An 18,576-nucleotide genomic window follows, 5' to 3' on the forward strand; every position below is an offset into this window, starting at 1 on the left:
AAAAATAAAAAATAGCATTTATTCAGGAAAATAAATATTACTGGATTAACCAAGCTAGTCTCCAGAAAGAGGAGATAGATGACATTTCAGTAACAGCTGAATGAAACATCACAAACATTTCAAATCCAATTGTTTTGTTGAAAGTTTTTATGGAAAAGTTTTTTTGAGAAAAAGTTCGTTCTAGCTTCACTTTCAAAACTGCAAACTGAACAAAGCCACTGCTTCAATGCACAGTCTTTCTTGAGATTTAATTCTTTCACAAACACCGTTCCAAATTAAGGACTCACAGACAGAAATACACCTGCTTTTTAACACATTAATTTTTAAGGAAATGGGATTTTCTGACAGAAAAATAAAGATTAAAAATATTCATTAATTTTAATTACCGTGTCTGAATTTTAAAGGAGCTTATTTTTCTATCTTGGGGGCTCTGCTTGAACGAGAAAGCTGAGTCACCCAACAGCGGAGTTGCTGTTAAGAAGCATGATGAGAAGCACCTAGGAACAGGAATGGTTGTGAGGATGAGTGTCTAAACCTGTAGCACACAGGAAGAAGAAACCGGGAGGCTACGAGTGGCCAGCCAGCCAGAGAGACAAAGGGAGAGATTTGTAGGCAAAGGTGCTGAATTATGATAATTAAGTTTAATGAAGGGGAAATAACAACACTGAAAAAGGGCTTTCACAGCTCTCTGACAGGCAGTTGTTTAATTGGCCTTCTCCATCCTGCAGAGACAAGAGGAAGTCTGATGATGCTTAGCACCACTGCTAAAATCAGGCTTCAGCTATATTTAGAGAACACATATATTAACACAGCCATAAGGGGAGCCTGTAAAACATTTCCCAGATACGGAAAAATGCTTAACTGGGGAACAAAACTGATCCACCAGCCCCTCCTCAGCCTCATCTGCAGGAGGACAATAAATCAAAGTGAGACACTAGTTTTATAGATGTGCTCCAACTAGTTGTTAACAAGCCATCCTGGGTGCCAACTACAGGGCAGCCAGCACGCAGTACAGAGCTCACCTAAAGAAGGTGCTGAAGTATTTTGGGGGAAATCCTGGAAAGTCTTCCAAAGAAAATGCATTATGCAAAACTAGAGCCACTGTCAATGCTGCGGCATTTATAAATGTTTTCTTTGTGTAGATGCAATCACTGGAGCCTGAACTCCTGAGACAGCACAATAGTCAAGGCAGTGGCAAACCCAAAAGTCAGGAAATTTCACTTGACTTTCAGCATTTTCAAAGCAGGGTCAGAGTTAAACTGTAATCTGTTAACAGATTACAGGGTTAATTTGTAATTTGTTATTGTAATCTGCCAGGAACAGTCTGGAAGGCAAAAATGCCAGGGGCAGGATTCCTCACCCGTTTTCCAGTCACCAGGGATTTTACTGCTGGCAGAGGCGGCTCCTACACGTCTCGGTGAAAAGGCTCACACAGCACTCAAGGTGCCGTGCAGAGGCACAGTGATGTTATCCATGTTTTTCTCTGTTCCTTTCCTGATCACTGCTGGCACTCGATGTGCTTTTTGACCAGCAGAGACATTAAGCAAACATTTTTACAGAACAACCTTGATAAAGCCCTCTGATATTTTATTCCCGAACAACTACAGGAACAAGAAGTATAACCTAAGTTAGAGCTGCTCCTGATCTTGGGACTCGGGGCCAGCCAGACCACCAGTGAAAGCAGCCTGACCAAGCTGCTTCTGCACAAACTCATTTCTCTTTCGCCTAGGAGAGGTGCCCAGGCTGGAAGGCAGAGCTTCACCTCCAGCCTGTTCTCACCACCACGCCGCCCGGCACAGAGGCAGGGACGGGGAGCCAATGCCCAGAACAGGGGAAACATCAGCCCACTCAGGCCATCTATTCTGGTACTTCTCTATGCTTACAGTAAAAAGCTTTTACAATATCTAACCTGATTCTTTTCACTGCAGTTCAAGACTAAATTCACTATTTTCACCCAACCTGGGTACTCCCGTATTCAGGGAATAATCCAGATTCTTGTATTTTTCTCCACAAGGGGAAAAATAAATGCCATTTATTTTCCCCTTCCTTCTTACTCATATCATCCTTCAAACAAGCTCCCCAAACAGAACACGGTGTCCCAGCTGACACCTCATCAGTCTGAATGGACTGGCAAGTTTTGCCCTGTGTTACTCATGTGCGGTCATAAGGTATCTTTGCATGACGCCTGTCCTTTTCATAACAGCATGCCACTTTTGACTCATGTGATCTTGTAATCTGCTAGTAAATGGGAATTTTCTCCAAAGAATTGCTACACAGCCAGTTTATTTCCTCTCCTGTGCACACACATTTAGTTTTTCTTCTCTCACTTGTAACATCCGGTACTTCCCTGGTTGAATTGCATTCTTCTTTTTGCCTTCAGATCTTTCCAAAAATGTTATCATTAGCACTGGGATCACGACAACCTTTAGTTTACTATCTGGCTCTCCCAGATCTTGATCTCTCTTTACATTTTCACAAATGTAAAGAGCAAACTCTCTCTTCCATTCCCCAGGTCACTAATGAGGATACTGAACAGACGAGACTCAGAACAGACGCTGGCAGAATCATGTCCACTAATAGCAATTCTTCCACTGCATAAATTCTTCCATTCTGACTGTGAATTGTGCTTTAAGTGGAAAAAAATCCACCTAGTACCTGTACACATGCAGCCTTCCTCAAACTACCATCTCTTGCTAATGACAAGACAAGACAGCATCAGAAGTGAGATGTAAATTAGGAACCAAAGAACTGGTTCCTAGGTGTCGCTGAACCCACGCACGGCCTTAGACACATTACCTGATCTCCACATCTAGGCTTCCTCATCTGTCAGAGACTGTCGCTCTGTAAAACACTGGAGCCCAAGAGATTGCAAATACTATCAGTTTAAGAACCAATATTATTACTATGTTGGAGAACATCCTTTTTATGCAAACTACTCTTTAGGAATTATTCCACGAACCTTTTATAGACCTTCTTTTACATTGCATAATTACATACACTTATTTGCATAACTAATAGTTACACAATAATTAATTAAATATTTTCTGTTTCTGTAACTGTCAATGCTTTATGACAGATGAAATCTAAAAGTCTCTTTGGGGTTTACGGTCTCTTGGGTCTGAACTCCGGCATAACATGCAGCAACGCACATTTCAGACATGTTTCTTCCCAAAAGCCAGAAAGTTCCTTATTCTAGTGACAGCATCAACTATGACAATTTTTGGACAATTATATTAACAGGTGGGCCAACTTACAGAAGAATTAATAAGGACAGTACTGCTCATCCAGCAAATGCAAAGCGCAGTGAACATCTACATGAGACTGAAAAGAAAATGTTTCAAGCGGCGATTCAGATCAAGGCGGATCTTACCTTGGAAATACACGGCTGCTGAAAACTTGGTGTACCACAGAGAGAACAAAGCAGAGAGCTCAAATCAAGTGATCCTTCTAAATAAGCCTGACAAGCTTTTATTACAAGAAAACCAAATTAAGCAAAAACCGGAGATAAGTGCTTTACCTGACATTTGGGATTTTAAAAGACTGAGAAATAGGAAGACATTTACAGAAAGAATAACATGTAAGGTCATCACCAGTAAGAATTGGGTTTTATTCAAGCTACTGGCAGTAATTGAATTTGTTTCCTACCTCAGCCTAGAGTTGTCAATTAACCCAGCCTTGCTTGCATGCAAACATTGCTAGAGGCCTCTTAAAGAATCAGCTGATTACAACTTTTTTTTTTTTTTTTATCTGAAGGGTGGAACAGCTTCCCTCCTTCTCAATTTCAGTAATGGATCATCTATGCAGGTTTTATTGTATTAAAGCCCCACTCCAATTGATTTGCACTTGCCAGACGCTGTCAGAATTGCTGACAGGTTCTTATTGCACTCCAGGTCAGCTCGCAGTCGCCACGAGAAGGGAGTCTGCAGCACCAGAGACGTCCCAGGCTCCCAACGGACCCAGCAAGGCAAGGGGAGCCGAAAAGAGGAATCCACACACGCCTTGCAGGGATGGGGAAACAGAGGACCAAAATGGCACATCACAAACCAGACAGGATGCCACCTCAATCCGCTTTGTAAATGGTACATAGACTGGTAGAGATACATCTACAACACAAGTTTTTCATGGTTTAATTTCAGAAATCACCTGGAATGCGACAGTTATTGAATGAATTATCATAGCAGGTTATTTAAGAAAACCCCAAACCAACAAAAAAAAAAACCACTAGAAGAGCTGGTTAAATGTCATATTAGCAAACAGTTTAATTTATTAAAATGACTCCAGTACACCTCTGTGCTTCTACAACAGACACAGCATTACACACAACAGGTAAAACGTGGTAACATTCTCAAGGAAGCAGTCTCAGGCTCGTTGGGACAGAAACGCAAGAGCAACAGTATCTTAGATTACCTCCCAGCTCAACCTCCTTCCACAGGGTGATTCTGGTACTTCTCTGTGGAGCAGGCGGACAGTGGAACGCAGGTGCTTCCTACCCAAAGACAGCTGAACAAAGCCGTATACTGCCAAAGAGAAGGCAGGTATGCCTCCAGCTTCAGCGTGAGCAGAAGGTAAAGGTATTAACAAGTTTGTGGTCCCTGGAGGCCTGGGTAGCTGTGGTGGCACGGGAAGTGGAATTCCACATTTTCATCACTCTAAAAATGTGAGACCTACAGGATGCATACAGGAAGAGTAAGTTTCTTGTCTCATGAAAGATCCTGGCCCAAAAGGATTTGCACACCTGAGTAACATGCTCATAAGAATGACGAGACTCCTGTAAGTCTTTGTAAGAGGAGAGTCTTAGAATACATTTTTGGTAATTCAGGGCCAGTCCTTTCCTCTTTACTGGGGAACTTTACTGGAATTAACTCAACCTGGCATTCTATCAGCAAAGGAAACATGAGAGGTTAATAAAACCAGAAGACACTGAAGGTGTCAATACAGTGCAAATGTGTTGGGTTTAGTTTTTGACTGTTACAGCCTGATAATTTTATATTCTGTGCTTTAATTTCAGGGAAAAGCATAGTTGTCATGTGTCATAATATACATGCTTGCATATATCTATACATACACACTTGCTGCAGAATGCAAAGGCTTCCAGTGGCATATGATTTGTAGTGCTGACTTCTCACATGCAGGTTTTTTTCATACAAAAACAAATCAGTTTTAGAGGTGCCCCCTCCCTCTGCATACTAAATGTATTTATTAATGCGTTATTGCATGCATTATTACCCTACCCACCCACTGATTTATATTAACCAGATTTTTTTTCTTTAATGTAAGCCATAAATTATCTTAGTTGCAACACCTGGCCAGAACACGCCAGTGTTCTCCACTGTACTCATGGGTTTTACGGTAACTACTATCTCAGGTGGCAGAATATTCTTAATAAAATGACTCAAGTTTTTGTTTGCTTCATATTGCTTCATTCTTAAAAATCTTTTTGATGTACAATCTTTGCTGTTAGTACACTTCAGATTTACTGAAATGCAGTAAACTATGAGAGCTCATTATTCAGAAGCACCTAGTCTTTTTTTGACATTAAGTGGAAGCCACCAGCAACAATTGTTGTATAGAGCATTCACTGGGTTAACGAACAGTGCACATGAACTAGTGTGAGATGAAACTGTTTTCTGAATAGCTAGTAGACTTCACAAAACAAATTATGTGCGATGCAGCCACTATCCTGCTGAGACAGCAGAAGGACGTAAGAACAAAAGTGACTCTAGGGTCAGTTTCTCTCCGTATTAATGTAGCTTTGGTTCAGAAATTCTTTAAGTGTTGTAGAGCACCTGGTTTAGTGACAAAATACATGCATCTCACAGTGCTAACAGTATAATGCTAATAAACTATAAACCGCAGGTTTCAAATATTAATAGCATTTGATAAAAAAACTTACAGAAATATTCTTGTTGCAAATGTGCAGTACAAACGCAAGCTCCTTGGCCACAAACTGTGTGCATCAGTTTTGTGCTGGCATAACAGTGCAAATGCTGGGATTCAAGTATGCTTTTCCATACTCATGTTCAGCAACAGAGATTACAAAACGAAGTTTGGAGGATTTTCTGCTCACAAGGCCAGGATGCAAGAATCAAGCGAAACACTGCAGTAATTGAAATGTTTGATTTCCCTCATATAGAAGGCAATCTAAATGAGGAGAAACACATTTCACAAGCAAACCAGCTTCACATACCACCAAGTTATTGCTTCAGCTAGGTCAGCTGTACCAAAATACAGGACTACAGCTTGCAACCTAATCTCCACTCACATGAAGGAAAGACGAAATCTACAGTGCAAGCCCTCCATGCAAAAGGATCACATTGCAAGACCAGAGTCCTGTTTCACAGGACAGAATTTAGTCTTCTTTCAGTTTTCTCTGTGAATTTTTTTTGTAAGTCAGATCAGAGTCAAAAGTATATTGTTTATGGTATTTCTGTGTTTCTAGAGGTTACTACTTCATGCCAATTTAGATCTGCTCAGCAACAGAATACAATACGAACACTAGTTTCCAAAAATTCCAAAAGTTACTGCTGAAATTTTTAGGGCCAAAATTAAAAATTATTTCACCAAATCAAGTCTTTATTCCACTTAAAAAAAAAAAAATCTGACATCCTATTAAAAACCCCCAGCCAAACTTAATAGCTTTTTTCAATTAAATAATAATCTAAGATTTTACAAGATATTCACATTCAGGCAACTGTCTCCTGACTTGTATCTGTCTGAATGACAGATGCCATAATAAAAACAAGACTGCTACTCCCAACATTCTTCATGACAGCAGTGAGGAAGCAGGGCGATAAGCAGCATCAAAACCCTGGACCTCAGGAGGGCTGACTTTGCCCTCTTCAAGGAGCTACTGGGAGGAATCCCGTGGGCCAGGGCTCTCGAAGGCAGGGGGGTCCATGAGTGCTGGTCGCTCTTTAAACAACACTTCTTCCATGCACACGAGCAATGCATCCCCCTGAGAAAGAAATCTAGCAAAGGAGGCAGGAGACCTGCATGGTTAAACAAGGAGCTTCTAGCAGAGATCAGGCAGAAGAGAAAGGTCCAAGGAATGTGGAAAGAGGGGCAGGCCACTTGGGAAGAGTACAGAAACGTGGTGAGAGCATGCAGGGATGCGACGAGGAAGGCCAAGGCCCACCTGGAATTGAAGCTGGCAAGGGATGTCAAAAACAACAAGAAGGGCTTCTTCAACTACATCAGCAGCAAAAGGAAGGCTAGGGACAACGTGGGGCCGCTGCTGAATGAGGCGGGTGTCCTGGTGACGGAGGATGCGGAGAAGGCAGAGCTAATGAATGCCTTCTTTGCTTCAGTCTTCAGTGCTAAGACTGGCCCTCAGGAATCCCAGGCCCCGGAGGGAAGAGAAGAAGCCTACAAAGAGGACGACTTTCCCTTGGTCGAGGAGGACTGTGTGAGGGATCGCTTAAGCGATCTGGACGTCCACAAATCCATGGGCCCCGATGGAATGCACCCACGAGTGCTGAGGGAGCTGGCGGATGTCATTGCTGAGCCACTCTCCATCATCTTTGAGAGGTCCTGGAGGACAGGAGAGGTGCCCGAGGACTGGAGAAAGGCCAATGTCACTCCGATCTTCAAAAAGGGCGGGAAGGAGGACCCAGAGAACTACAGGCCGGTCAGCCTCACCTCCATCCCGGGAAAGGTGATGGAGCAGCTTATCCTGGAGGCCATCATCAAGCAAGTGGAAGAAAAGAAGGTTATCAGGAGTAGTCAGCATGGATTCACCAAGGGGAAATCATGCCTGACCAATCTAATAGCTTTCTACGATGACATGACTGGCTGGGTAGACGAAGGGAGAGCCGTGGATGTTGTCTACCTGGACTTCAGCAAGGCTTTCGACACAGTCTCCCATGATATCCTCCTGGGGAAGCTGAGGAAGTGTGGGCTGGATGAGTGGTCGGTGAAGTGGATGGAGAACTGGCTGAATGGCAGAACTCAGAGGGCTGTCATCAGCAGCGCTGAGTCTAGTTGGAGGCTGGTGACAAGTGGTGTCCCTCAGGGGTCAGTACTGGGCCCAGTCTTGTTTAACTTCTTCATCAACGACCTGGATGAAGAGTTAGAATGTACCCTCAGCAAGTTTGCTGACGACACCAAACTGGGAGGTGTGGTAGATACACCAGAAGGCTGTGCTGCCATTCAGCGTGACCTGGATAGGCTGGAAAGCTGGGCAGAGAGGAACCTGATGAGGTTCAACAAAGGCAAATGCAGGGTCCTGCACCTGGGGAGGAACAACCCCATGCACCACTACAGGCTTGGGGTGGACCTGCTGGAGAGCAGCTCTGTGGAGAGGGACCTGGGCGTCCTGGTGGACGACAGGTTAACCATGAGCCAGCAGTGTGCCCTGGCTGCCAAGAAAGCCAATGGGATCCTGGGGTGCATCAAAGAAGAGTGTGGCCAGCAGGACAAGGGAGGTTCTCCTTCCCCTCTACACTGCCCTGGTGAGGCCCCATCTGGAGTACTGTGTCCAGTTCTGGGCTCCCCAGTTCAAGAAAGATGAAGAGCTACTGGAGAGAGTCCAGCGGAGGGCTACGAGGATGATGAGGGGACTGGAGCATCTCTCCTACGAGGAGAGGCTGAGGGAGCTGGGCTTGTTCAACCTGAAGAAGAGAAGGCTGCGAGGGGACCTAATAAATGCTTATAAATATCTGAAGGGTGGGTGTCAGGAGGATGGGGCCAAGCTCTTTTCAGTGGTGCCCAGTGACAGGACAAGGGGCAATGGGCACAAACTGAGGCACAGGAAGTTCCGTCTGAACATGAGGAAGAACTTCTTCCCTTTGAGGGTGACAGAGCACTGGAACAGGCTGCCCAGGGAGGTTGTGGAGTCTCCTTCTCTGGAGATATTCAAGACCCGCCTGGACAAGGTCCTGTGCAGCCTGCTGTAGGTAACCCTGCTTCAGCAGGAGGGTTGGACTAGATGACCCACAGAGGTCCCTTCCAACCCCTACTATTCTGTGATTCTGTGATTAGTGCAATTTACCACTGCACTACACAGCTCTAACAGTGCAAGGTGTGCCTGCTAACAATGTTTCTCACAATCATCTGCTACATGAACATTATTCTCAGATGTCTGTAATTGTTATACTCATTAGAATTTTGGCATTTATGTTAACATTTATGAAAAAACTATGGCTTTATCCATGAAATATATATCCTGCCTAAGCAAAAAATTTAAACCATGTATTTAAAACGATAAAACTGAGTTGGAATGAAAGTTATTTGTTTATGCCATAAGCTGTGTTGCCACTAAACTCAAGATCTCAGGGTTAGCTACAGATCACAAATAGGTGTATTTGTGCATCTGTTACAGTCTTTAAAAGTATATTTAAAACATAACACTGATTAAACTTCACTCTTCATTTTAAATCTAACAACTTATTTTATTTTTTGCAACATGTCTAATTACTTGTATCCAAAGCATCATCTGAGTACCACTGTATTACAACAGGATTGGGACTGTAAGAAACCCATAAATACATACAGAAGAAGGCACTTGTCTTCCAGTAGTTCAAGTCAGAAAAGGCCTTACCCAGACAGTGGCACCTTACACTCTGAAGGACTAGCCAGTGTCCCCAGGCTTTGACACAGTCTCAAAACCTGTCTTTGTGTCCCTGGACAAAGTGCTATATGTGGTCTATAATACCATGAAGCTCATGATGAATTCCAGTAGTTTTTGCCTGTTGCGCTGAGGTAGGAACGTAGTGCTTAGCTCCAAAATGGTGTCTCTTCTTTGTGTCGTCTGGTGGAAAACCTGAAGCAGAGTATGAATATATCTAAGTATCACCATGTTCAAGGAATCTCCCTCCTTTTGTGATTTAAAGATTACGGTCTATAGTAAATTTGCCCTCATTTGCTTTCTTGAAGGCTTAGATGGCAATGCCTTTAGATATCATTAGAATTCACCCAGTGTTGAAGCCCTTTAAGTGGTAGAGGAGAAGCTGGGAAATAAGCAGAGTGTATGATAAACAGCCAGCTCCTAACAGCAAGAGATAAACCACGCACTCAAAAGGCATACGAGCTGAACGTGTAAGCACTTTGAAAACAAGAATTTAGATTTTATGCTCTGAATAGATGCTCAGCAGACGCTATCTAGTTCCATTTTCCAACAGCAGAATAAGCTAGAATTAAATGATGGATTTGATATGTGCTTTCTTCACAGGTCTTACAGTCTACAGGAAGATACCTTGACTATAGGCTTTACTATAGGCTAACTAGTGTTAGATTATTTTAATACAGCAGAATTCAAGGACAAAGACTTCAAAACCCCTACCTGGCAATACCTTGCCTAAATGCTGATGCTTTTTCAAAATCATAATGCTAAATCCTATCTGTCATTCAGGAAGTCATTTGTCATTCTGATGAAAGAAACTCTTCATTTTCAAAATCTAGACTGGCAATTTAAAAATCGAGATGGTAGTGGTAAAGTGCAAAATTGATCTGTTACTTTAAAGACAATCTGTTCCCTCATGGTGGACACTTGAGGTCTATTAGCATGGTTCTGCTGGAGCACCAATCACTGCTAAGCCAAAATTCAGTAACTAATACTTTTTGAAGATTTAAGTAGTCCTTCAAACTTAGAATGAGCTGTCAGTAAGTACAGAGCATACTATCAGTCTTCCAGCATTGTCACTGATGTCCAGTAAGGACATGGAGTAGAGCAGAGAAACTTCATTTGCTGTGAATAAAACTGCCTAGTCACCTAGCCCTCATTTAGAGAAGTTTTCTCAGGGGCAAGAAGTGCCCTGTTCTGCAGTGTGTGCTCTTCTCCTATAGCCCTGAGCTTTAAGGAAAGCAAGATGCTCAAAACCCATAATACATTTGCACAGATACATGCACATATTTTAAACTGACACTGAATAGGTTCCATGAATTGTCAAAACCGTGCTCATTACTAAAATGAAACTTAACAGTCTCCATATCTGGTCACCGAACACTTACCCCGATTTCCTTGAAGACTTTCACTGCGTTTTTCACATGACTGTAGGTAGCACTCTCAGCTGCAAGAAAGAAAACCCAGAGATGAATAAACTGCAGTTGAATTCAGGCTACCTTGTGCTAGAAGGAACAGAATGAATCAAATCCAGTTCCAAAACCAGTTTAACATACCATATACAGCAACTTTCTTCTCTGTCCTGCTTATTAGGTGCCTGTGTAACTTTTGAAGGTATTCAGACTCTGAAACAGGACCACTAAAATTGTACACGAAGGTCACAGCAGAGCTATATGCCTCCAGTAAAGGTCCCAACAATCTCTGCAGGAAAGTGATGTACTCCTGGTGCTCTTGAGACTGGCTCACCTACAACAGGGCAACAAGAGCTTAAGTGACAGATACCAGCGGAAATGAGAAATGACCTGCAACACAGTACTCAGCAAAGTGGCAACCCACATAATTCTTAGGAGAAAAAGAAGTACGGGGGCACCAAACAGCACATTGTGAAAGCATAGCAAAAAAGCAGTTCACCATGAGGGACAAAACAGCCACTGCATGTCACAGTATCCTCCAGGATATTAATAACTATTTTCCCAAGATAAAATTAAAGACATCATACTGTTCTGCAGCCAACATATGGTTGCCATATACTCACAGAGGCAGACTTCAGTTTCCAATTGTTAACAAGATACCATAAAGAGTGTTTGTGTCAGCAATGTGAGAAAACTGGTAATGTCTACAATCAACATGATCAATCTATGAAGTGAAATTTAGGCTGAAAATAAGTATTAGCCAGACGTGCCCCTTTAAAGTGTGTGCCTTCAGTACAGAATAAAACATTTAGATACCAAGACACTTGAGCTTTTATCAGTTTTCATGACACTAACCATTACCCTTCCACCTATTTGAAGTTTCTCCAGCTGTTTTCTCCACAAGAGGAATAGAAAGGTTGTACTGATTATACAAAATACTGATTGTGGCAAAATACAACAGGTTAACACTGCGAATCAGCAAAAAAAAAAAAAAAAAATCATTACACCTCCCGAACTGGTGAAGTAGTTTCCATCTCTCGCAACAGGCTTCAATATTATTAGCCTTACAATAATATTACCTTCAGGTAGCAATCTCTCTGCTCTTCTCCAAAATCGCTGTCTTCATCTTCCTCGTCACTTCTCCAAGACAATGGCTCAGGGAGTTTTTTATCCCACTGCTGCTCTGTAAGACTCGGGCTAACATCCTCCTGATCATCCTGCTTAAATTTGAAAGACAACATGGTAAACAGGTAAAAAATCCAAATTCAGGCAAACAATAGGTTTATTTTATAATTTGATTGGACTTAATCAGTCCATTCATTAACCAATATTTAATGAAAGCAGGTGAGACCAATTATAGGCAGGGTTGAGATAAGCCGAGGGAAGAGACTTTGGTGAGAAAGACTGTTTTTTCTTTAGTTTCCCTGTCACATAACAGTGAAAATCTTTGCAAGTGTTGCTGAATCTCCTACCAGAGGCCATGCAGTAACAGTTGCCAAAAAGTGTTTTCCGTTGTGTTAGGATCAAAAGCTGGGATGCTATCTGGATGAGGATGTTGCTAACCTCTACTACTACTGTTGCCTTCAAGACAGAGTAGTAAACTCTGTGCTATTATATTACAATAGCTAAAATCTCAATTAAAGCAGAACACCAGAAGTTGCTATTTGGAAGCGGTAATCTACTACCTCTAACCATGCTGTTCTTGTATTTGTCCCCACGTGAGATATGGACTGGAATAGAATGAGCCAGTTTAAATCACAAAGGCCCCAAACTGATTAATTCTTGATTACGTTGAGATGTTAAGACCCCTCCACCTGTTGCATCACAGCAATTCCCTTCTGCTAATCACCCTGAAAAGCACCATCCAAATTTAGCCTACAAATGCCCCACAGTAATCCACCCTTAGAGCAAGACACAGATTTACATTTATACCTATTAGCAGGTAGGTGTCTTAGGTAAGTAACCTTTCTTCAGGCTTCTGAGATGAGTGTGTGGAATTTTTTAACTTGAATATTGTGAGGGGGGAAAAAAAGAGTTCATTGTTTGCTTTTCATCTGTTTAGTAAAACCATTAACTAGTCAAGTGCTTTGTAAAGTATTGTAAAGTTCCCTTGCACGGGCATAGCGAGGTAATCTGCCAGAGACAGTAAGCACAAGTGACAAATACATACATACACACTAGATGTATGTACATATTTTAATAGTGATTTTGTTCTGTTGTGCAATAATACAGGTATGTCAGAAGTTCAGGCGTACAGTAACTGCGAAGCAACAGAAACACTCCACCTGACTGATCAGTGTCTGATGCAACATTCAATTTCACCAATGCATCTTCAGAAACAAGTTTTAGAGACAGCAAACACACACTTGAAAGAATAAGGGATGCCTTACTGTCAGGTGCCAGTATTTGTTTTGCTCCAAGTGGTAGAATGGAAAAATTTTTCTAAGGTTACCAGTGCTAAGCCACTGAGGAAAGACCCCCAACACAGCTATTCTATTCAGAAATGAGAATGGGGCAAGATTAAAACCAAATGGATGAACAGACACCTCATAGATGTGATTACTGTCATAATATTGATGACAAAGAAAAAGAAAAAGGCCTCTGCAGCAAATTAAGAATGACATAATTCCAATTTTACACTCTATTCAGATATTTTATTTTGAATGAAGCAAATGCCACAAAGTAAGTTTAAAAAAATACCAGAGATCACTATGTGTCAGGAATATTTCCAAGTTTGTGAAGTAGACACTAGAATCACAGGAAAAGAATTTTTAAAAAAGCATGACTCAGTCAAGCTCAGATTAATGGGAAAGCTATCAATGTATCAATCTCAGCAATACACTGAAATAATTCGAAGGAGCAGAAGCTAGCTACCTTTCTTAGAGAAGAGGTTGTAAAAACCCCACAAACACTTCCAACCTATCTGAAGTCACAAAGCAATTGCTGCCTATAGTGTTTGCACTGATTATGCAAATTCTTAGTATTTTAAAAGAAGTAAGTAGGTACAGAGGTTTTCTAAGTTTAAAGAAATTCACTGACGGAATATATCTCCTTTCTAAGCATTCAGATGTTGCATTGGTAGTGTATATCAGACAACACAGACAAATATTTATATACTGCCTAATAGCCATCTACATCCCAGCTATAAACAGCGAAGTACCAGACTCAGCAACTGAAACTTACAGAAGAATCCTCAAGACAGGTCTCATGCCTGAGTAGACAGAGGTGCACATCTACTGATGTCCACACCTACTCTCCACATCTGTCCCCAGGTGTGGATCATACAGGTTTCTTCCTAATCCTCTGATCAGCATTCATTTTTGGATTTATCTAATAATTATTACAGTCTAATACATGACAACGTGCCAGTACTTCAGAAAAAAGCAACCAGTAATAACTCCAAAGGAGGAGAATGTTTAATATCCAGGTATATCAAGTGAATAGTACCTGTGGTTATATATATTAAAAATGGAAGCATGTATCAAAAGGTATGCAGCAAGATTAGTGGCCATTAACAAATACACCAGAAGCAGCTCCAGCCTCCTTTGAAACTGCAGAGCTGCAAGATGAAAGGAGCCAAATACGAAACTCTTTTCCGCGGGCTCTTTAAATTTTGTTGCTTCCTCCGGGGCACCAAGGTTTGTTTGCTGCACAAAAACATTTTGGGAAGCAAAGGCAGGCTGAGTCAGCTGCCCGCCGGTCCCCAGGCTTTCTCTACCCTGTACGCCTCTGGCAGACTGCACCACCAGCACAGCCCCAACACCGCAAACTGTGCTAGCAGGGAAGGTTTACAAATAATTTCGAGATCAATGCAAAGGAATCAAATAATGACAAAAGATCTGGACTACTACTGACTCCTTTAGAGTAGAAAGTAAACATGCACGCAGCTATGCTACAATTTGAAAGGGCTCCAATAATAAAATAAATCCCCATTTTACAAGACAGCATAAAATATGTGTCTTCCATAGTAGGTTTAATGGTACAGTGAAACTGCACACAGAGTCATTCAAAGCACCACAGGATGACTATACACAAATGTCTGATGCTTACAGACGTAAGAATGCAGTAGTATCAGTCCCAGACTTGTGAAGCTGCTATGAGTTTTCAGTAACAGCATATATTTAGACCAAGACTCACAATGAAGCAGCATGAACTACCTATGCATAATGTCAAGTACAAGGAACAAAGCTCATTTAGTATCTCTACCACCTTACCTCGGCCACCAGAAGAATGCCGTATTGTATCAGTCTTTCCACAGATTCATGGCAAACTTGATATATCACCTGGCATGGCTGCACAACATAAAAGAAATGTACTGAAAAAATCCCATCCATTATACCCATTACAGCAACTCCAGTTCCCTGTTCAGTATGAATGTTCTAGATATAGCAGTATTATTCCTTTTAAGCAAGCTATTAACCTTACACCAGCACAATCCCAATGCACCACTCTTATGTGTACCCTAGCAGACAGGCAGACGTTGAAAAAAGTTACGGTGAAATAGGATATTTAAAATTTGTCCAGGTTTTTTGAAGAAATGCATTACTACACTGGTAGAAAACCACATTAACTATTCTCCCTTTTTAATTGCCTCTAAACAGATTTTAGTTTGTTAACAACTGTGGAATAAAATCATCATGAAACTAAAATCATTGAGACTCATACCAGTGATTTATTTGAAATTTAAAGGAAAGTACAGTTTTAAGAAATTCCTTTATGTGTTTTGAAACTCTGAATAAAAAAAACAACCTCTTTTACATTGTTCATAATCATGTAGGAAATGTTTTCTAAGCTAAAAAAAAAGTCAATTATTAACTCTAAAAGCAGGAAGATAAGATTATTAAAGAGCCCCACCATACGAGCTACATTACTGCCCAGACAAAAATACTAAATTTGGCTTATGCTTCATTTAGAAAGGCGTGAGTCAGAAATATGTGCGCACTTTTAAGAACTCATTCAAGAATCTCTAGAATTCTAAGTAACTTCTACATATAAGATAAAAAAAAAAATCCAGCACTTAAAATTGCAAGTACACAGAGTGTCTGAAAACTGAGATAACATCAGCTCTCTTCAGCATTTTGTAATGAAACAAAAAAAACAAAGTCAGGCCATGTTTAAAATTGCCACTAAGTACTAGGTGTGGCACACTGTGACTACTGCACTCCTATGCAAATCAAGAATATCTTTAGAATCTGGAGCCTTAGTTCCCAGCATAATTTCAGTCATCTATGCAAACTCATATGAGTTGGTTACTCTCAAAGACTTGTATTTATTTAAGTAAAAAAAAAAAAAAAATTAAATAGTTTGGGCAGAATGCAGATATAGTTGTGATGGTCTAATGACATAAGCGACACAAAATCTACTAGAAGGCATTAAAAAGCCCAGCCTCAGGTTGTGGGAAGGTGACAGAGATAGAGGGAGCAGCGTTTCTTTCTCAGGAAAGGCCTAAAGCCCGCGCAGCAGAAACGCTGCAGGCTCACACCAGCACCAGCCACTTCAGCATTAGCACGAGCAGCAGGCGTGCACTCATCCCTGACACCGATCGATTGATTCTGTCACGCTTTGCCAAGGAAACAAGGCAGAGACAGGAGTTTGGCAAGTGAATTCCCGTGTTATCTCAGGTCAGGCATCTTTTGGACGAACTGTGCTGATGGACCTACATTAATTCAAACATTCAGGCATTTCCTTGAAGCAAATGGGAACAACACTATCTTCCTTTTTCAAATTAATTCGATCTCTTGATACCTGTGACCATCAGACTGTCTTACAGTGAACATATAAGAACTGTGATACTTGACGAAAGGATCAATTAATTTTAAAGCAACACAGGCAGTTTAAAGCAGAACAAAAATTTGAAATGTGGACAATTAATGCAATTACTTACTTACCAAAGATACAGTAAATTCATTAGAAAGCAAGTAACACAGGCTGGCAGCTTTTCGGACCAGGTGTTCTTGACTAATCAAACTGGGAGAAGCACCATTGGTACCATTTCTGCACCTCCTACTCTGAACCGCACGAAGGCTGCAGGCTAGAGCAGAAACAAACATAAGCAAAGTTTATTCTTCCAAAGAGCTTTATAGCAAAGGAAACTTAAAACTTTTGTCTATTTCTAGGCATAAAAGCAGCCAAACATTACACATGCAAATAAAGACAGAATTCACCACTATTACATTTGTGTCCAATTAATGTCAGATTGAAACAACATCTCATAACAACATTAGTGACCACAGCATAAGTTTTGCCATGTTGGCTCAAAACTCTGATAGTGCCTTAACCATGGCAGTGACCGATACACATATACTTCCAAGAAAGATAAAGGATGATGAGAAAAATAAGTGGGAAAATTCCACAAACAAAAAAATAGTTTACTGTAAAATAGTTTTTGTTAGGGTACACGTGGGCTGAAGCAGGAAGGGAAACAGGGTTGTGGGGTTGCTTCATGGGTCACCAGAAAGTCTTCTGGTGGTAAACCCCACCACATACCAATAATGGCCTCTTTAATGAAGACGTGAAGTACTCCGTTGCTGTAGAAGTTGAGTTCAAAGACAGCAGGTATTGTTGTGCTGGGAGTGATGAAGAACTCATTGTTTCGGCTAGTGTTTGTAATATTGACGCAGTTCCCCAGCAAGTGGATGGCATGCATGACAACATCATCCGAGTTCCCTGAAAATCCCACGTCAAAGTCACGGGCTAGGACCTCCTCCTTCATGGAAAAGAAATCTTCCACCAACCTGGAGAGATCAGTTCCCTAGAAACAAAATCAGAATCACAAAGTGAAACGATTTTTTTTGCACAGGAGTTTATCCATAAAACACATAACCATGTATATAGCCAACAGATACACACACCCTTAATTTTCAGAAATCCAAAGCACAACAGTAGTATTAGAAAAGCTTGTTTTCACACAGATATTGCTAAAATAGTCCACAGGTTTTTAATTATATGCAACTATGTTTTAAAGCCATGCAGCTATTTGAGAATCCAAGTTTTTTGTTTGCTTCTTGGTTTCTTTCACAACCTGCAGAGACTTGAGTCGCTCCTTAAGAACACGTTAGAGATACCATATTTCCATCACCTATGCTATAAAATGAATGATCAGTACTGTACTTAGCAGAACTTATCTTCAGTTGTTTGGGGGCACAAGGAAAAGCTTTTCCTCAAGCACTTCCTTTCCTTGTTTTTTTCTAAAGATGGCCTCAGACCACATTGTAAAATGCTTCTTTGATCCCATTATTTTAGGAAATTAGAAAGACTGGACCAATGGGAATAGTAATACCGTCCCTGACTAGGAAGATTACATGTCTTACGAAGATTTTTTCAATTTGTTCTTGATTCATGTGCAGTAAAAGTTTCAGAGTAGAGCCAGAAGGCATTTCAGAAAAAAACGCTAAACACACTTGTAGGAGAAAATGCATTATGCACATAACTTCAGTTAAACATTAGTATCATTTTTCCATTGTGGTATAACATTCTAGTACCGAGGAACAGCAAAACTCCTTTGAAAATTAACAGAAGAGTTGCTAGCGTATTCAATAGTGAATGTGTTTAAGATCTAAAACCCAATCTTAACACAATGAACCAAACCAATGTATTCTTTTAAAA

At 41.1% G+C, this 18,576-nt stretch overlaps 1 protein-coding gene across 5 annotated transcripts in view; it reads right to left on the reverse strand.

The window, feature by feature from the left end:
• Nucleotides 1-4,234: 4,234 nt before the first annotated feature.
• Nucleotides 4,235-18,576, reverse strand: part of GPAM (glycerol-3-phosphate acyltransferase, mitochondrial) — a 34,452-nt gene continuing 20,110 nt past the window's right edge. For 4 of the 5 annotated variants that reach the window (XM_075423741.1, XM_075423743.1, XM_075423740.1 and 1 more), the window contains exons 15-21: nucleotides 17,458-17,722; nucleotides 16,860-17,002; nucleotides 15,186-15,263; nucleotides 12,051-12,191; nucleotides 11,116-11,305; nucleotides 10,948-11,006; nucleotides 4,235-9,760 (exon numbers count right to left, since the gene is read on the reverse strand). In XM_075423741.1, the coding sequence (XP_075279856.1) occupies nucleotides 9,644-9,760; nucleotides 10,948-11,006; nucleotides 11,116-11,305; nucleotides 12,051-12,191; nucleotides 15,186-15,263; nucleotides 16,860-17,002; nucleotides 17,458-17,722 (993 nt within the window). In that variant the 3' untranslated portion in view covers nucleotides 4,235-9,643. The remainder of the gene's footprint in view (nucleotides 9,761-10,947; nucleotides 11,007-11,115; nucleotides 11,306-12,050; nucleotides 12,192-15,185; nucleotides 15,264-16,859; nucleotides 17,003-17,457; nucleotides 17,723-18,576) is intronic. The other variant, XM_075423739.1, reaches the window with a different exon arrangement.

Source organism: Opisthocomus hoazin, chromosome 6, assembly GCF_030867145.1.
Source record: "Opisthocomus hoazin isolate bOpiHoa1 chromosome 6, bOpiHoa1.hap1, whole genome shotgun sequence".
Taxonomy (NCBI): Eukaryota; Metazoa; Chordata; class Aves; order Opisthocomiformes; family Opisthocomidae; genus Opisthocomus; species Opisthocomus hoazin.